The 18,861-nt window shown below is 40.2% G+C and overlaps 1 protein-coding gene and 2 long non-coding RNA genes across 3 annotated transcripts in view; 1 reads left to right on the forward strand and 2 right to left on the reverse strand.

Annotated features, from left to right (window-relative positions):
- The window catches only part of ELOVL4 (ELOVL fatty acid elongase 4), a 47,155-nt gene that overhangs the window by 24,484 nt on the left and 3,810 nt on the right, over positions 1 to 18,861 (forward strand). The window contains exons 3-5 of the mRNA XM_020806153.3: positions 3,215 to 3,295; positions 16,782 to 16,953; positions 18,416 to 18,543. Coding sequence (XP_020661812.1) covers positions 3,215 to 3,295; positions 16,782 to 16,953; positions 18,416 to 18,543 — 381 coding nt within the window. The remainder of the gene's footprint in view (positions 1 to 3,214; positions 3,296 to 16,781; positions 16,954 to 18,415; positions 18,544 to 18,861) is intronic.
- Positions 6,941 to 15,986, reverse strand: LOC144586771 (uncharacterized). The gene is made up of 2 exons (XR_013541792.1): positions 15,852 to 15,986; positions 6,941 to 13,454 (listed from the first exon to the last, which is right to left on the reverse strand). It is a non-coding gene; the product is annotated as an uncharacterized LOC144586771 (long non-coding RNA).
- The window catches only part of LOC140706994 (uncharacterized), a 39,932-nt gene continuing 37,117 nt past the window's right edge, over positions 16,047 to 18,861 (reverse strand). The window contains exons 3-4 of the long non-coding RNA XR_013541791.1: positions 18,639 to 18,763; positions 16,047 to 16,124 (exon numbers count right to left, since the gene is read on the reverse strand). This is a non-coding gene — a long non-coding RNA (uncharacterized LOC140706994). The remainder of the gene's footprint in view (positions 16,125 to 18,638; positions 18,764 to 18,861) is intronic.

Below are 18,861 nucleotides of genomic sequence, written 5' to 3' on the forward strand. Positions count from 1 at the left end.
GTGTTTTGACAAGCAAATATCATTTAGATTTTTGAATATCATTTTTACATTTGAATTTGATTTTTATTGGCATTTGGGTTGAATCCAAAGCAGCGCAAAGCAGGACTCAATTAACTCAACATTTCCATAGACTAAACAAAAGGCAATTCTTCCTGCAGTCACCTACCATCTGTAGACATAATTACAAATCTTAGTAACTTGCAAAATATGGTTTAGAAGTCTATACCAAGAAAGATTGTGTGTGTGAAAATGTGGTATGATACCCAGTTCTTCCCCTTTTTACTGGGGAGGGGGAGGTTAAAAGTTATGTTCTTACCTTGTTGAAAATCCTCCTCATTTAAAAGTGTATGCTTTGAAAGCAAACTAAAATTTGATTTTTAAAATAATGTTGCATTGGAAGAATTTTGAGTCCAATTTGGCTTTATATGCATCACATTCTATTGAAGCTAATCTGTAAAAATTTGAATGGGACTTTTACATTGGTGGTGTTAGGTCTAAAAAAGCTAGTCAGGTGAGCAAATGGTAGTATAACTGATTTTTATATCCATTCATAGTGGAATGGACTATTTTACAATATGGACAGAGTGCTGTCCTCTGAAGATGCCGGCCACAGAGACTGGCGAAACGTTAGGAAGAACAACCTTCAGAACACGGCCAAAGAGCCCGAAAAACCCACAACAACCTTTACAATATAGGCTTGAATAGCCTAGCATGTAATTTATTAGACTTCGTATTTAGTTAAAAGGCAGGGAATGTTTTGAGGTTTTATTTTCTTCAGTATTTACATAGCCTTTTGGGGGTGTAATGCTTGTTTCTCAGCAATGCCTTGGACTCAATCAGGCTACTTATTCAGACAATCAAAAACAAATGTATGGCTGTCTCAGTGGAGCATTTTTAAGCTGTTGAGCCCCAAGCAAATCTAGACCTGGGTGTATCAGAGCCTTAAAAAATGGGGGAAGAAAGCTCTGCAATTAGCACCAATCTTCAATGGAAATGCTAGATAGTGAAAATTACTTAAAGGATTATCTTTTAACACAAACAAAGAGATTATCTTGAAATGTTAAAATTAAGCTATATTTGACTGTATTTGCTTTTGCAATTAATAATAATAATAATAATATAATTTATTGTCATTGTAAGTATATACACAGTATATCATACAACGAAATTCACAATTATGTGTTTTCTTTAAGATTTTTCCCTTTTTCTAATGATTTATACATGGAAACAGTATTAAAATAAATTAAGAACGGGTACAGTTTACTCATACAATTTAATGGATTGTATTTACACAGTTGGTAAAACGTAAGTATTTTTTTATGTTATTAAATGCATTGTCATGAGTAGACAGGGGCATATTTGGTAATCATTCACAGAAACCGCAGACACTAGGTTTCCCATCATGCTTTGCTTCTCAGAATTTCTCCTTAAAACCAACATTCAAATGAAAACTGTGTTCAGGAAAAGAAATGGCTGCCCTTTCTTTTCTTTTCTTTTCTTTTCTTTTCTCTAGGGGCACATACTGTTGGAGGGTTTTTTGTATTTCTTTTTCCAGCAATGGAGGTGGCTGAGCATGGTTCTGGGGTGTGTGTCATGAGTGCGGTTGGGTTATTCAGCACCACAACCTGCATTTGTCTTGTCACTATCAAGGAAGAGGGTAACCCCTAGCCCACACTCTCTATATTTGGTGCATTCTAGAGTAGCAGCTTTGTTTTGTTTTGCTTTTGTTTTATGTTGGTTTGTTTTCTTTGGTCCTGAGCACCAAAATTATTGGTTAGGGCACTGTCTGAGAAAATCTTAAAATATTGTAGCAGAATTCCAATGGCACTGCAAGAAGAGACATAGTTGTAATTTTCACTATTTTTTTTCCTACAAAGCTTCCATTGCTATTTTTGTGATATTTTAGAATGGCATTAGACAGGAAGTTGGTGAAAATCTGCATCCAACATCCTTCCTTCATCAAGAAGCCTCTGCTGAATTCTGGTCCAGAAGAAGCAGGAGTTCTTGGGTTCACAAAAGTTCAGATCCAACCCATAGACCAAAATCCTGTTGCCTAGCATAGCAAATTGCATGAGAGTATGCCCACTGAATCAAAAGGATTTTGGCCACAGTGTTCCAAAAAAAAAAAAAAATTGAACTGAACAGTGTTTACCCTTAAAAAAGCAACAACACTTTGTCATTTTATGAAACAACTTAATTTTAAAAAAGTGATTCCTTTTACATTTTTAGAAATCTGTACAGACTTGAAAATCCAGTTCCAAATTCTGATCGTTGCAGTAAAGTTAAAGGATACTACAGAATAATGACCTTGTTTACTTTCAGTAGAAAAGCAGGCTATTTCATTGTCCAGTTTTTATTCTGCATTTTATCTCCCAAGATATACAACCCACAAAAAATTGTGAAAACAGTTTGACAAATTGTAATTTGAAACCGCTAGTCAGTAATGGCTGATAGCTGTCTTCAGATTTTTCCCCCTCAAAATTTTACTTACAGAGTTTCAGTAGATGGTGGCTTGATGTTTCAGTGAGGAATGCTGTGAAATAATAACCCAACTCTTAAATTAGCCTATTTGACTTTGTCTGTAAGTCAAGCATTACTCATTGGAACATCAAACCACAGTCTACTGAAGACAGAGGCCACAGATCTGCAGCTCACCCATGTGATGGGGGCAGCAGGGCATGACTTTTTACAGGACTCCCTTAAGACTCTGAACATAATGATTTGTCTTACTCAATATGGTACTTAGCCAGCTGTTCAGTTCACATCAGGACCATGCTTCACGGTATAGTACTCCATAATCAACCTGGTCTTGACCAAACTCTATTCCTAGTGAGGAAAGTGGATGTTAGGGACACAGACACTGAGAAGGGTGCCAGGGGCTATAGGCCACAGGGATAATAGGGCACAGCCCCCAAACTTCTGGAAATTTCTCACCCTTGCTCTAAAATAAGATATAGAAGGGTGTCTAGCATGAATGGTCTACCATATCATACAACACACATGGTATAAAAGTGGGACATTAGGAGAAGAAGCAACATGTTTGGGAGGAGAAGGCAGAACTAGACACTGACGACCCTCCTCTGTTTGTGCCAATGTTTTTTTTCCTCTCTCTTCGAATACTGCTTTGAGTAACTTCCTTTAAAATTGTGACTGCTTTCTTAAATATAATCAAAAGGACTTACAAGGAATTAACTTGTCGATTTAACATTTTCAGTTATTTGTGGCATCAAGAGCTCGAGGATACAGCTATATCTGTCAAACTGTGGATTATTCTGATAATGAATATGAAGTCAGGGTGAGTAGTAACTTGACATACCAATTAATAAACCAGCTATATATAATTTAAGTGCCTTTCAGCTGATTAATTTATTGCACCAGTTTTCCTTTCTCCTGCTTACATGTTCGTCAAAAGGAAAGGAAATGCTTCACCCAAAACAGGGCAAATCCAAGGCACATTTTACTATAGGCTCATGTACTGTACAGGCAAAGATCTACATTTAGGAATAAACATACAGTACATCTCGTTGTTGTTGTTGTTGTTATTGTTGTTATGGTTTGGTACTGCTGAGAAGAGTGCGACCAGGTGACTGTACAAGTACTGCATTGGCAGTCCAGGTGCTTGACTTTGCAAAGGGAACTTTGAGGCCCCTGATCTTCCAAGGGAAGGGACCATAGCTCAAGAGCAGAACACCTGTCCTAAATGCAGAAAACCCCACGCTGAGCTCCTGCGGCATCTCCAGCAAATGCTGGAGAAACATCTGCATGAAACCATGGCGAGGTGTTCCCAGCTAGTGCTGCCGGAATTGAATTAGTTGGGCCAATAATCAGACTCCGTGTAAAGCATCTTCTTGTTTTTCTTCTAAAAGCAATTTGACAATGATTTAATCCCTACAACATTTGAGGTAAGGACGAATGGAGAACTGTCCTCTGGTAACTTTTGAAACAGATGTTTGTTTGTAAGACTGGTTGTTCCACAGATCATCGCGATAAGTTATCCCATAGATACAGATACAGATAAAGGCTCTCCCAGTTTAAAATCAGATGCGTTCCGCATTCAGGTAGTTTTCATTGCAACACTGCAGCTTCTGTTTGGTCTGGTATGAACTGCTGTGGTGAAAACTTGCTGAACCATTCACGGAGCCAGTTCAATTTTCGTGTGGTTATTAAGCTGCAGGCAGCAAATGTGTATCAGACTTTAAACAAACACTAAATACAAACATACACTTCCTGAGATGGCTTTTCATTGAGAGAAGATAACTCAGACACATTGTCCATACAGATTGTCTCTCTCCTTAAAAATGCAGACATAACTGTGTGCTGCATGTAAAATAATTGCTCTGCAAACACCTAGATCAAAGTGTACATATTTTTCTTAAAGTAGAACAGTAAACAAGTTTGCATAACTTGCTGCAGCTAATTGCAACTTATTGATGAAATGCCAGGGTATGTTTCAGTCACATGTCTCACACAACTGCTTGTGGAACCAAGATGCACCCCATCATCTTATCAGTTAGCCACAACTACCCATGGTCAGTTATGCAAGTCTTATATGAATACCATAAGTATCCTGGCAGTTGTGATTATGACTAGCTTCTGGTTAACTACTTATAATTGGGTAGCAATGACTTTTTTTAAAAAAAATCCTGCTTATTTGGTGCATATGGACAGAAAGATCCTATTAGAATTGGGAGCACTTAACCACAGTAAGTTCTGGTTATTCAAATTCTTCATGGCTGGATCGTTTAAAAAAACAATTCTCAACCATTTGAAGACATAATATTCTCAAAAGCTATACTTTTTTCATTAGCCTATTAAAAGTGTCTTCCACATCATTATATGTAGAGCTCAGATAAAGTCCCCCCTCCTATTTCTTTTCCCAGTTTTGATTATATGAATGGTCACAGTGCTAAGAATTTGGCATATCAACCTAATAAATTGAACCTTGATTCAGTATGTTCACACACACACATGTCATTAGAGACTTGTTAGAAAACAGCATCCATTGGATTTCACTTTCCACTTCCTAGTGCAAAGGCATCATGTAACGCAAGACAGGCAGGTAAAGTGTCACACACCTCATTTCTTTTTAATCACTCTCTCACAGTTAAGGAGTAAGTGCTGTTCCATTTTACTCTGGCATTTCATTCTGGTTGTAGTGAAAGAAAATCCTAGTATATAACCTTAGAGAGTTTAGTTTAGAAAACTAATGTCTTCTCCAGTCTTTTTTTTTCAAACAGTGAGATGTACTACAGTGGTGCCTTGAGTTGCGAACTTAATCTGTTCCAGAATGATGGTCATAACTCAAGTTGGTCGTAACTCAAAGCACCATTTCCTATAGGAATACATAGAAACGCGATTAATCCATTCGGGGGAAAAAAAACCTTATTCCAGCAGGGACTAAAAAACACACTGTAAGACCCATCATAACTAGCCACTCGACCAGCCCAAACTGTAGGAGGCACAGAATCAAATGAACCCGTTCTAGCAGGGACTAAAAAACATACTGCAAGATCCATCACAGCACAGAAACATAACCCCCCACCCACCCAGCCGAAACCCATGCTGCAAAACCCTGTACAGCAGTGGTCCCCAACCTTGGGCCTCCAGATGTTCTTGGACTACAACTCCCAGAAGCCTTCACCACCACCTCTGCTGGCCAGGATTTCTGGGAGTTGAAGTCCAAGAACATCTGGAGGCCCAAGGTTGGGGATCACTGCTGTACAGTATTCACCCAGAACAGTTTTTAAAATTTTAAAAAGCAAAAAGCAGTACCAGGCAGTCTGAAGCCTCTCTGCGAATGCACACTCTCTAACCGCTGGGGCAAAGGAGCTACAGAGAAGCAAGCCTTTTCGTTGACCAACGGTTAGCAGTTCCCCACCTTTTTCCCGGTTGTATCTCAAAGCGCCAGTCGCAAGTCAAAGCAAAATGTTGCGACCAGAGCTGGTCATAACTCGAATTGGTCACAAGTCAAGACAGTCGTAAGTCGAGGCACCACTGTATTTAAATGTGGAGTGATTTCAAGCCCTAATATTGAAGTGTGGAATGCAGCATGATCTGATATAATTGCCAGTAAGCTCACCTGGGCTGAATTCCAAATGCTTAGGTGCAGCCTTGCACATATTTAACTTTCTCTGTGTGGAGCCTATAATAGACTAAGTCTAGTGTCTTCTCCCTGCTAACATAGAAGTGAGTCCAAATGAATTAAATTGCTTTCATTTATGAGTAGACATGCAGAAGCGTGTGCAGTAAAATTGTAATTCTAAATGAGTTCCATGGAAATAATTTCTGCTGAAATGTCTCCCTTCCAAACCTGTATTTGTTTGTGAACTCATTTAAAAGATGCTCCTGGTATTTATGAACCCTGGCACAAAAGTTTATGTAAGGTCTTGAAGAATAGGAAAGTGACATCAGGAGAGGCCATTTTATAGATTGCAAATCAATCAACAACAGTTTGGCTTATATCTGTTCTCCCACTGTTTTAGTTTCTAAATTGGCAAGAGTGACAGTGCACTACACCCACCCATGAGTGCAGGGGTGCCCTTGCCCCCCCATGCACATACCATGCCCCCCCAACCAGTCTATGGTGCGGAAAAGGTTGGGGCCCACTGGTCTATAATAATGGACAGTTCTTCTGCATGTTTGGAGGATCAGGTATTTAATGTGTTCTGAAGTTGTGTTGATTTGTCTTGCCATAGATCAGCTTTTTCAGGGGATGGAGAATGTTGTTGTTGTTTAGTCGTTTAGTTGTGTCCGACTCTTCATGACCCCATGGACAGAGCACACCAGGCCCTCCTGTCTTCCACTGCCACGCAGAGTTAAGTTAATGTTGGTAGCTTTGATGACACTGTCCAGCCATCTCATCCTCTGTCGTCCCCTTCTCCTCTTGCCTTCACACTTTCCCAACATCAGGGTCTTTTCCAGGGAGTCTTCTGTTCTCATGAGATGGTGAAAGTATTGGAGCCTCAGCTTCAGGATCTGTCCTTCCGGTGAGCACTCAGGGTTGATTTCCTACAAGATGGATAGGTTTGTTCCCCTTGCAGTCCAGGGGACTCTCAAGAGTCTCCTCCAGGACCACAATTCAAAAGCATCAATTCTTCGCAGGTCAGCCTTCTTTATGGTCCAGCTCTCACTTCCATACATCGCTACTGGAAATACCGTAGCTTTGACTATGCGGACCTTTGTTGGCAAGGTGAGGTCTCTGCTTTTTAAGATGTTGTTTATGGAGAATAGGTTGGTCAGAAAACCTGCACTAATACCTTCCATTGTGCATAGGAGAGTGGTGAATTATATATATATTTAAAATAATCTGTTTTTTGTTTGATGTGCCAATTTCTGTTTCAATGACAATAGCTGAGATACAGTAATACATTGCAATAGAGTAGGCCCATTGAATCAGTGAAATTTATGTAGACATTGACTCACCAAATCCCCGTCTATTCAATGGATCTGCTCTTGTTCTGACTTACTACAGAACTTCAATTGCTACTTCAATGGCTCAAATCCTTTTGGCTGTTTATACAAATAAACGCCATGGCATCAATCACAGCAGCAAATTGTCACTAGTTGACAGGTTGCCACTTGTATTTCTCGTTTTATGCTGAATCATGTTATCGTTGCATGAGAAGAAATACAGGAGGTGATTCTTTAATTAGTGGCAATTCACTGATTTATGGCATTGCACATAGGCCAGCATTAATAAACCATATAACTCTGACCTCTATTTCATATTCATATATTTTCTTGCATGTGTCTAGGTGGGCAGGGTATAAATTTAATAAATAAGTAAATAAATAATAAACTTCTTATTTGACCCTTGTGCGTACAGGACTTAGTCCCCCCCCCCATTACAATTTGTTGCAAAATCCAGACACAGATCTAGAACCGCAATGTTGGCATTCTAGAATGCTCCCCCTGAAGACAATGTCACTGAATACGTCTAGTGTGGCGGGGGATTAAGTTAGGAAAAGAATTGCTACCACAAATATTTTGATCTTTTTCCATCAGTCATTTGCCTTTTTTGCTCCTGTCAAGGTAGCTGGATGAAAAATATCCCATGCCATTTTTTGGTGAACCACGATGTTGAGAAACCGAAGTGACACACTCTAGTTGTCAAGTAGGTTGGCGTCCTTCTAGGATACCTGTATTCTCACATGGCTCAGGAAAATACAATATATGCCCATTGAATCCTAATTCTAAGCAGAACCCTGACCCTATATCCAGCCTCCAATGCACTGGACTTCTCATTAGGTCAGAAAGTTCACCATAAATCACTCAGTGCAAAGTTTTATGCTTTTTTTAACTTAGTGAATGAGAGTCAATTTTTAGTATTACTTGTCAGTTGCCTTGAGAATTTCTGTAAGTGCTTAAAGCAAAGTATATAGTAAATAAAAACAGAAGCTGTGGAACTATATGACAGAGGAGATTCATTCCAGTCCAGATAAATCAATAAGAAGTAACAGTAATTGCTATATTGATACGGCTTTTTCGGCCATGGGACTCCTATTATAAAATGCCCTCTTCCATATCAAAGACTGTGAAAACATACTAGAGCAGTTTAGTCCTTTCAGTGCCATGGGAAGACCTTTTAAATTTTCTTTTCTTAAAATCTTGAATTGTTATAGTGAACTACAGCTCTAGAGAGGTTAACAGTGGCATATTTTCTGGTGTTAATGGTAGTTTTGTTATATTGGTTCAATTTTTGATGCTGATTTTTATGCAGTATGTACTTCTAATGTGTTCATTCTCTTGTATAAAATCTGTACAATGTAATACAGTACATGATCTCTTGTACCAACCTTCTATTCTTGGACCAAATATAAATGAAATGATGTTATCTTCATCTTAACCCAAATGTCTTCACCAGCCCGCTGTTTTTTAGAATGATAGAGTTATTACAGCTGTCATTAAAGGGTGTGAGCATAGACCTTGATGTGGGAGTTAAATATCTGACTCTCTGGCCCAGGGGCAGACAGTGCTATACATTGAGTAACATGCAACTTTAATACAGTTTCTGGACCACCTTTGTACCTGGGAACTCTTCGCACAATAGGTGTTTTCTTCTTCTTCATTTTTCCTCTTCTTTCTCATTGCTTCAAATTCTTAAATTATATAATAGTAACTCTCACTTATGACAGCTGTCAAGATATTGAAGGACTCAAAACATATCCAAAGATTGGCAAACATTTGGACCTTCTAAGCAAAGTGGGAAAGAAGGACTTTAGCCCCTGAAGCATATGGTGCAAGTAGAGTGGGAAAACATAAGCAAAATGAGGAGGATTAACTTTAAGCATATGTTTCACACCTCTGTTTGTTTGTTTGTTTATATCCCATCCATCTGGTCAATTGACCACTCTGGGCGGCTAACAACAGACAAAGATAAAACAATTTAAAATATAACAATAATATACGATATTGGTAATCAATTGCTTAAAATGGAAAAGAATAAAAGATAAAAGATAAATCAAATAGTTTTCCTGTAGCCTGTTACTTCATCCTGTGGTTACTTCATAAGTGCCTTTGAAGTCAATAGAAGCCTCTAAATACTATCCAATATCTAACATTCCTGTATCGTTCTGCCTTTGTTTATCAAAAGTCCAGGTGCCCTAGATAACTGACTTGCCCTCAGATTATGCCAAGTGAGGTACCCACAGCTCAGGACTCTAGCTATTAGGAACTTTACTTCTTACTCCCCTCTGAGTTCAAAGGGTATTACAAATCATTAGAAGATAGCCCTGCAGTGAATGGAGGAATGTGGCTCATTGTCTCACACCAGTGTCTCTCTCTAAGGAAGAGATGGGGTGATTCCAGCTCCACTCCAGGAATGGAGGGGTTGCATTCATGCAAAGGTTTTATGCAACTCATGAGTAGATCCAGTGGAATAGTGTGGGAGGGCACAGGGACCGTCGGCCAGGGCACATAATTTTAGGGGGTTCAAAATGTGTTCACCCTGCCCCCCACAGCCTACTCCCCCTTCCCCACTCCCCCTGTCGCCTCTCTACCTGCTCCTGTTGCCTCCTCCTCTTCATCCTCCACCTCCATCGTGAGACGCAGCAGGCCTATCTTCCCTTCCGGGAGCTGGGCCTGCCCTCTCTGCACCAGCTCCCACCTATCAGCTGACAGGCAGATGGCATGTGTAGAGACTGCAGGCCCAGGAGATGGCAGCAACAGGAGGAGAGGGGGAGGAAGAGGAGGATGCAGCAGGAACAGGTAGAGAGGCAACAAGCAGGCAGGGGAAGTCCAGATGGGTGATCCAATGCCGTACGGTGCCAGATCAGGGCACCAGGGTGCCAGATCGCCCATGTGCAGTGATGGAGGAGGGAGAGGAGGCTGCAGGACTAGGAAGGGAGGTGGTGGGGGCAGTGGGAAGGGGGTGAAGGGGCAGGCTGTAGCAGGGGCATCGCGTAAGGGGGCATAAATGCAACATTTTTAGGGGACATAGAATTTGCCTTGTCTTGGGTGTTGCCAACCCACATCACGTAGATTTCCCGCAACCTTCGATTTATCTCTGGGTTAGAGTAAATTGCTTAGGTTTTAGCAATCCTGTTTCACATGTTTTAATCTGTATCCACATTTGTGTGGTTTTGCAACTGTTTTGCTCCTTTTTGCAATATCCTTTGTTACCTTATTTTCCTTTTTCTATTAAAGAAACTTTATAAAACTTGCAAGCCTGAACTGAAGGTGAATAGGAGGGGGTAATACTTCTATCTGGTCCTTCTACTTGATCATTCTACAGATTGGGAAGTATTTTGGGGGGGGAAGGGGATGGTTGCAGTGTTACCGAAAGCAGTTCTGTCTTGGGTTCATGGTGATTTGGTCCCGAGACAGGGTGCAGACCTTGACAGTGACTCTTTCCATAGCATGCTAGGTATACTCAGTGGAGAATTACCATTCCCTTTTTCTGGAGGCACCCTGGAACTATGCAGCTTGCCCAAGGCTATGCAGGCTGGCTCTTCTCTCAGGAGACAGAGCAGGGAATGGAAGTTTCAGCCTCTGACTCTGCAGTCAGATACCTAAGTCACTAACTACCCAACCACAAATTACACAGATATGTACACTTTATACACACACTCACTCACTCACACATTTTTTCGAAGCCATATACATACATAGATGTCTATGCATGCACATAAACACACCCAGATATCTGTTTCTACATCAGTTCTAAGTCTTGGCAGTATAGCACTAAGAGAGCATGCTAAAAGAGACTTTTCACTAATAGTATCTCACAAAACTGGCAGTAAACAGTATTTGATGGAGACAGTGTAGAGCAGTGGTCCCCAACCTTTTTGATACTGTAGGGTCCATGCACAGGGGGACAGGCCAACCCCCACACTCACGCGCATGTGCGAAGGGGCTGTGCTTGCTCACATGGGGTTGTGGGTACTCGTGCACATGTGTGAAGAGGTGGGGTGCTCACATGTGAAGGGGCTGTGGGGGTGGGCATGCAGGGGGCGGAAGATCTGTCTCCATGGCCCAGTCCGGCCAAGGCCATGGACCAGCACCAGGCTGCGGACCTCGGGTTGGGGACTGCTGGTGTAGAGAGAGAGGCCATGAACAGGGAAGGAATCAAACCATCCTGTTTGTATCCTATCTTCTTCTAAAGACCTCAAAGTGGTATACTGTACGTTGTTCCCTCAGTTAACCTTACAACGACCCTCCAAGAAATTAGAGTGTGGATCAAACTTAAAGAAACGCATATTTCCTAGGTTTACCCCATTTTTCCTGCCACAGCAACATTTCCCCAGTGATAGGATACTAGGCAATCAGACTTGTAGATTAAGGCCATCTTTACTTTTCAATAACCAGTCATAAAACAAAGCATCATGAGGCAGGGCATGCATTAGGGTAAACAGATACCCTTCACTATTTAAGGGAGACACTGCTTCAAAATACAAACTGAGTGTATTATCTAGCCTGACCCTAAGAGACAGAGCAACTGGCCAGTCACATTCATAGTTGAGCTGCTTTTTAATCAAATGCTTCTCCAGTTTTAGCCCAGTACATTAATTTCTGTATCCCACAGCCTCACACTCAGGATGTAAATAAAAGTAGCTTCATTAATAACTAATTTCAAAATAATTGATGCCAAAAGTGTCTAAATCAAAATATGAGAATTCAAAATATATTAAACAAAGCAATGACAGATTTCCCAATTTTCAGAATGCTGTAAAACTTCTTTACTCTCACATCTTAAAACTTATTTAAAGTATTTGATCTCACTGATTCTTGAAATTTATTAGTTATCCCAAAGTGGGCAACGGGATCCAGATTTAGTATGCATAAGGGGAGCTCTGTTTAAGGCTGGGAAAACTGTAATGAGTAAGAGCACTTATTTATGAAATACTATTTATGAAATGCTATTTAAGGTTAGAGCTTAATGGAATGGATAAATTGTTCTTTCTTAAATTGGGAGAAGACAAATGTGAATCCAGAGAAGATTGTAGGCTTTAGCGTGTTTTATTAGTTTCACCAGTATAAGGAGTTATCAGTTAATTAAAATGGTGAGTGTATAATGCAAATATGTATGAAATATGGCATGGGGTAATACAAACAAATAAAAAAAATGAGCTACTGGGTTTCCCTTTCTGAATTATTATTTAATGATAAATAGTACAATTTAAGTAACAACTAAAAGGGAAAAACAGAAGTTCAGTTATCTCAAAGCCAGGTGTATTGTAAATCTGTAGTATTAAAAATAGTCTCAATTCAAATCCATTCATAAGAGATTAGATTTTAAAGCCAGGACTGACAGAGCCAATGAGATGTCCTTGGGAGGGAATTCAGGGGTTTGGAGCCAATTCTGAAAACGCTTAGGGCTTGACAGCCTAAACTGATGATCTTAATAGGAAGATTTGGAACATTGCTTTTTTTAAAAAAGGACCATTGCTTTGCTTCTGTTTCATTTGGGCAGCCCACAATGGACTCATCTGTTTCCCCCCCCCCCCTTGCTCACAGTCTTGCCCTGGATTAACTCACTCATCTCCTTCTTGTTTGCTGTTAATTGCCCAGGTGTTCACTCTCACTCCCCCTTGTCTAGCTCTTCTCTCTGATCCTTGCTCGCTGTATGCCACCTTGCCCACAGAAACAGGCTGATGAAATCTCTGCTACCCCTGTCATTCTTTCTCTCCCCTCCCCTGCCTCCCCTGGTGAGGCTACTGTTGTTGCAGGTACAAAGCTTAGGAGGAATGGCGGCAACTGCTGCCTACCCATTTTCTGAAAGAAGAGAAAATAATAGGTATCCTGCACACACATACCCTGGCTTGGTTTTTTGTTGCCACGTGAGCTGTTTATCCAGGTTTTACCCAGATTCTGGGCTGATTGATTCATCCAAACTCTACTCAAGTCTCTTCTGCTTTAAAATCACTGTATTGGTGACAGTGGCCATGTCCCGTCCTGTACACACACCAGATCTTTGTTTTTGGTCAATGTCTTCTTTTGTCCTCTTTACCTTTGGTCTAGATGGGTAGGATAGAAATCCAATAAATAAATAAAATAAATAAATTATGGTGACACGTAAGTCATCACTCCAGCCATGGTAAACATGGCTTCTATTAAATTCTGAGGAAATCAAATAGAGTAGAACAGAACAGTACTTTTAAGTATCATCCCTCCCACACAGACACATAAAAATGTTGTGAGATATGTGGAAAGTTAGACATGTTATCGCTGCTGGAAAAGTGCTACTGAGGTGGCGTCTATTACTTTTGTGTAAAATATAAACGTGGGTGTATTTTTTAAAAGAACAACATGTTTTATTAGGCATAGGTTTTCATGTATTGAGGCTTACATCATGAGATGCATGCAACCCACAAAATCTTATGCCAAATAAAATTTATTAGTTTATATAATTCAGCATCACTCTTGATTTTACAACAATAGACTGGCATAGCTACACCTCGAAACCTCTGCTCTATTGGTATTTGCTTTGTATGCACATTTCCCTTTTTTTACATGTAAATATGTTTACATAATCCCAGTGCCACTGTTCATCTGTACCTTCCAAGATGTTATCAATTAGTACCATTTGGGATGTTTTTTGACTGTATTATTAATATATGGTAGATGAGGTTGAATGTGGCATTGAGGAGTAGCTTATATTTTCTACTTTTTCTTTCAGATTTCTTTCCCAAGTTCCTTTTATATATTTTTTTTAAAAATTAAATATTTGCACACAAGGACTGAAAGTATCTGTTGAACTTGAACAGATACTTTCAGTCCTTGTGTGCAAATATTTAATTTTTAAAAAAAATATATAAAAGGAACTTGGGAAAGAAATCTGAAAGAAAAAGTAGAAAATATAAGCTACTCCTCAATGCCACATTCAACCTCATCTACCATAGATTAATATTACAGTCAAAAAACATCCCAAATGGTACTAATTCCATTTTAATCCATTTTGTAGAGGATAAACACCATGTTCACTTTATTAGGCAGAAGCTTGGGGAAAACACTGGTAATTCAGCCTTTAATATCACAGTGGTCAGTTTACTAGAATAGGTACTGAGCTGCAGGGTATGTGGAGCTATCTTTTTTAGCAAAGCACAAGCAAAGCGTGCTGCTTATATACCGCCCCATAGTGCTTCAAGCACTCTCTAGGCGGTTTACAAGTTAATTATGCAGGCTACACATTGCCCCCCCCCCAGCGAGCTGGGTACTCATTTTACCAACCTCAGAAGGATAGAAGGCTGAGTCAACCTTGAGCCGGCTACCTGGGATTGAACCCCAGGTTGTGAGCACGGTTTTGGCTGCAGGACAGAGGTTTAACCACTGCACCATGAGGCTACCTCATGTTCTTCAGATACCACAGCCTCTGGATTTGTGTCTTCAGATACTACAGCCTCTGGATTTGTGTCTTCAGATACTACAGCCTCTGGATTTGTGTAAATGTTTAGAGGAGAGTGTGAAGCCTCACAACCTCCATTATTGCTATGTTCACATGAACAGGAACCGTGCTGAAGGGGAATGTCAAGATTCCCCAGTCAAGCCCCCCACTTCTTACAGCCACTGAGCCCCACTGGGTCAGATGTGGTGAATACTGTGACGACCTGGCTGGCACCATCTCACTCAATCAACGCCTGTTTAGTCTTCCAGACTTCAAGTGGTCTGGAGAGTCTTAACAGAGAAAGAGGACATTCCCAAAGCTAGGCACTGTGGGCACCCACTTTACAAGGCAGCTGGCACAGCTCCCACACACAAACACTGCAAAAGATCCCAGGAGCTGGACAAGGCTAAGACTGGTTTTAGTACCTTCCACCCTCTCAGCCAAAATCAAGAAAGGGAAAGAAAGAGAAACAATTCAAAAGGGTCAACAAGGGTAGACATTCCAAGCGGTTACAAGCAATGATTTTCAAAAAGTGGGAGCAAATGTGGAGACAGATCTACAGTATTCAGGATGAAAACATAGGGGAAATAAAGCTTCTCTACCCTATCTATACTCACACCTGAGTGGAGAGAGTGTGTTTTTTAGGGCACGAACAGAAAGCACACTGACACAGCATCATAAGATGAAAAATCAAATGAGCCTTTTCAGGCAGAAGGGGAGTGAGGCATCATTCCAGCAGAGACATTCCAGCAGAGACATGCCGACGGACTAATTTCCTTAATACCTTTTATACAAGTGAATGAGTCATTAAGCACCTGTTGCCGACTCATATTAAGTCCCTTTCATGTTTCGCCAGGAGCAAAGGCAATTTCTTGACTTGGTGCTATTCTCTGGAAAGGAAACTGGGTTATAGCTCAGGTGTTACAGATCAGGGTTACAGATCAGGTGTTATTATCCTGTTGGGGCAGCTTTGATACATTCCTTGATGAAAATAAGCATGGAGGCGTGTGCTCTATATCTCAGTCCTTACTTTGAAGTGTTTGATAACAGCAGATCAGAGTGAAGGTGTGAACCATCTGTTTTGGACTGTGTCTATGAGCTCAATTTCTCAGACTCATAGAAGCATAGAAAAATCCAGCAACGGAATTTCATATTTCATATACTCCAAATTCTTAATTTCTTCATAAGAAGGTCCTGCTTGTGTGTAAGCTCTATATTTACAGGGTCCTTGCTCACATGCGTATTTTGAGCTGAGAAGTCATGATCATATCTCTGATGTTAACAGTTATCTGTGTGCTGTGAGCTTAAAAAAGAAAAGAAAAGCATGCTGCTTATATATTACCCCATAGCACTTAAAGCTCTCTCTTGGACACTTAACAGTTTAATTATACAGGCTACACACTGCCCCCCCCCACAGCAAGCTGAGTATCCCATTTAATGATTTCAGAAGAATGTAAGGCTGAGTGAACCTCGAGCCAGCTACCTGGGATTTAACTTGGGTCATGAGCAGAGTTTTGGCTGCAGTCCTGCAGTTTAACCTCTGTCCCACGAGTTCAGGGACCCTGGTAGATTCTCTCTCTCCGTACACATACACAGTGGATAGTTACACAAGCTTAAAAGCAATGCAACAGAAGACTTCACAGGCCTAAAAGAACGTATTCTCCCTCTCCCGCCCTCTCCCTCTCTTTTTGGGGACGGGAAACCAGATGTTTCTCTCCTAAGAGAATTCCAGAAAGAGGGGAAACCTTCCATTCACCACTTTCAGTCTCTATGAATAAACATTAACTTGAGAGATCATGCTCACTGTATATGTCCATAACACTGAACAATGTATGGAAGCAGAAAATCAACCCATGGCACACAGCATCATTTAGAATCTGCATAGCACCGAAACAGTGGACTGTATAGTGCATTGGTCTGACACAGTACAATTTCTTACATTCTTGTGTCTATGTTACAGATAGCTGGAGCTTTATGGTGGTACTACATATCAAAAGGAATCGAGTACCTGGATACAGTATTTTTCATCTTAAGAAAGAAATTTAACCAAATCACTTTTCTACATGTTTATCACCACTACACCATGTTTACTTTGTGGTGGGTTGGTATAAAATGGGTTGCAGGGGGACAAGGTAGGTACTCTTATTTACCTTCTCAAATGCTGGACTGAAAGTGAAACATATTGACAATTTAAATACCCTGTTTCCCCAAAAATAAGACCTAACCTGAAAATAAGCCCTATTATGATTTTTCAGAATGCTCATAATTAAGCCCTACCCCAAAAATAAGCTCTAGTTAAGTGAAACCCCGCCCTCCACCACCGTGCAGCACCCAGAAGAAGATGATATGACTGTATTGGAATAAGTGTAGATTGTTATGCATGAAAAGAATAAAACATCCCCTGAAAATAAGCCCTACTGCATTTTTTGGAGCAAAAATTAATATAAGACCCTTATTTTGGGGGAAACACAGTATATATGTGAATATTTTTCACATTATAATAAATGTTAAGTCCTGGAATGCTTCAGCTATAAGAACTCTGTTCTGGTATTATGAAGAGCTCTTCACATTGGGTAGCTTCTCCCTCAACATCCACAGATCCCCCAGCAGGGGGGCTGGATCTGTGTGTTATACAGGGAGATTTGTACATGAGCTGGAACCCTGCAGAATTGGGGTCCCAGTTCACATACATTTTTATGCACGTTGTGGTCTCTGCAAACAGCTGTGCTGTACAGTATATGCAAACCTGCCTCTCAGCACAGATGTTTCCATTGTATGTACAGATGCGTGGGGAAGGAGCTGTGTGATGCCTATGAGGCATGTGATACTGGGGGCAGAGCTACTCAGTGCAGTCTTCCTTCCCCACTCCCTGTTTGCTTGTAGGGTAAGTACTCTTCATAATTCCTGGACAGGGTTAAGATATACCCTCCTTCCTCTGGGAAATGTGGGGGAGGAAAGTAGAATATGACGCTAGTCCTAGAGATTATGAAACATTTTTCACAGGGACATAACATGCATGCAGATCCTTCTTTTTGTGTTTTAAATCTGTGTCCCCTATGAAACTACACACGTCTGCCCTGTTTAAGCTAGAATTATGTCATCAGAAAAAAAGGTAGTACTTCTAATTGTCTGTTGCTTAATCCTGCATACTGCCAAGTAAGTGTATTGTCAACTCGCTTAGTTGAGAGAAATTGTTCATAAGAATACAATCGAGGACTTGCAACTCTTTCCTCATCATTTTCTTTCATGCGAGGAAGAGGAAGAAAGAATAAATCCGGATCCCTGCCCAGAGCACTGGATGAATCAGCTTTACCCAGCATTTCAAGCCAGGGGCCCAATAATCTGGAGGGGTGGGGTGGGATCTTTGCTACACTCTCTGATGTTATTGGAATTTCCAACTTTAAATGAATTGTTCTATATGTTAACCCTACTTATGCTATTTTATATTTGAAAAGGAAAATATTTTCCCACTGTAATTCTTATTCACTTTTCACTCAAATTACTTAAATCTTGAAGTGTAAGGAGAAAATTAAGAGTGTGTCACCATATTTCTAAGTTGCAAATTTCTTCTTTTTTTCCTCTTCCCTTTCACAGCCTTTTTTGGAGCTCAAATTAATTCCTTTATACATGTTGTTATGTATATGTATTATGGACTAGCTGCCTGTGGCCCAAAATTCCAGAAGTACCTTTGGTGGAAACGATACTTAACCATACTGCAGCTGGTAAGTATTTTCCCCTCCCTCCTAATTATTATATATAATATGTATTTAAAATTTATCACACCAAGCTTGTAAAGTTAAAAGGATCATCACCACACCTCTGAAGCAAGGTCTTCTGTTCTGAGGTCAACTCACATAAGGTCATTGTGGATCTGAACCAGCAAGCAGTTTTTAAAATGATGTTCTAAGGCAGATGTTTTTGTATGGCAAGGAAAGCAATTATCTATAAACATTAAAAAAAACAGAACCAAGAAATTATCATCAGTCAGAATATATTGTTATATTCTAATCTTTCTTACTTAGTTACATAATATAGTAAAA

This window comes from Pogona vitticeps, chromosome 1 (assembly GCF_051106095.1).
Source record: "Pogona vitticeps strain Pit_001003342236 chromosome 1, PviZW2.1, whole genome shotgun sequence".
NCBI lineage: Eukaryota > Metazoa > Chordata > Lepidosauria > Squamata > Agamidae > Pogona > Pogona vitticeps.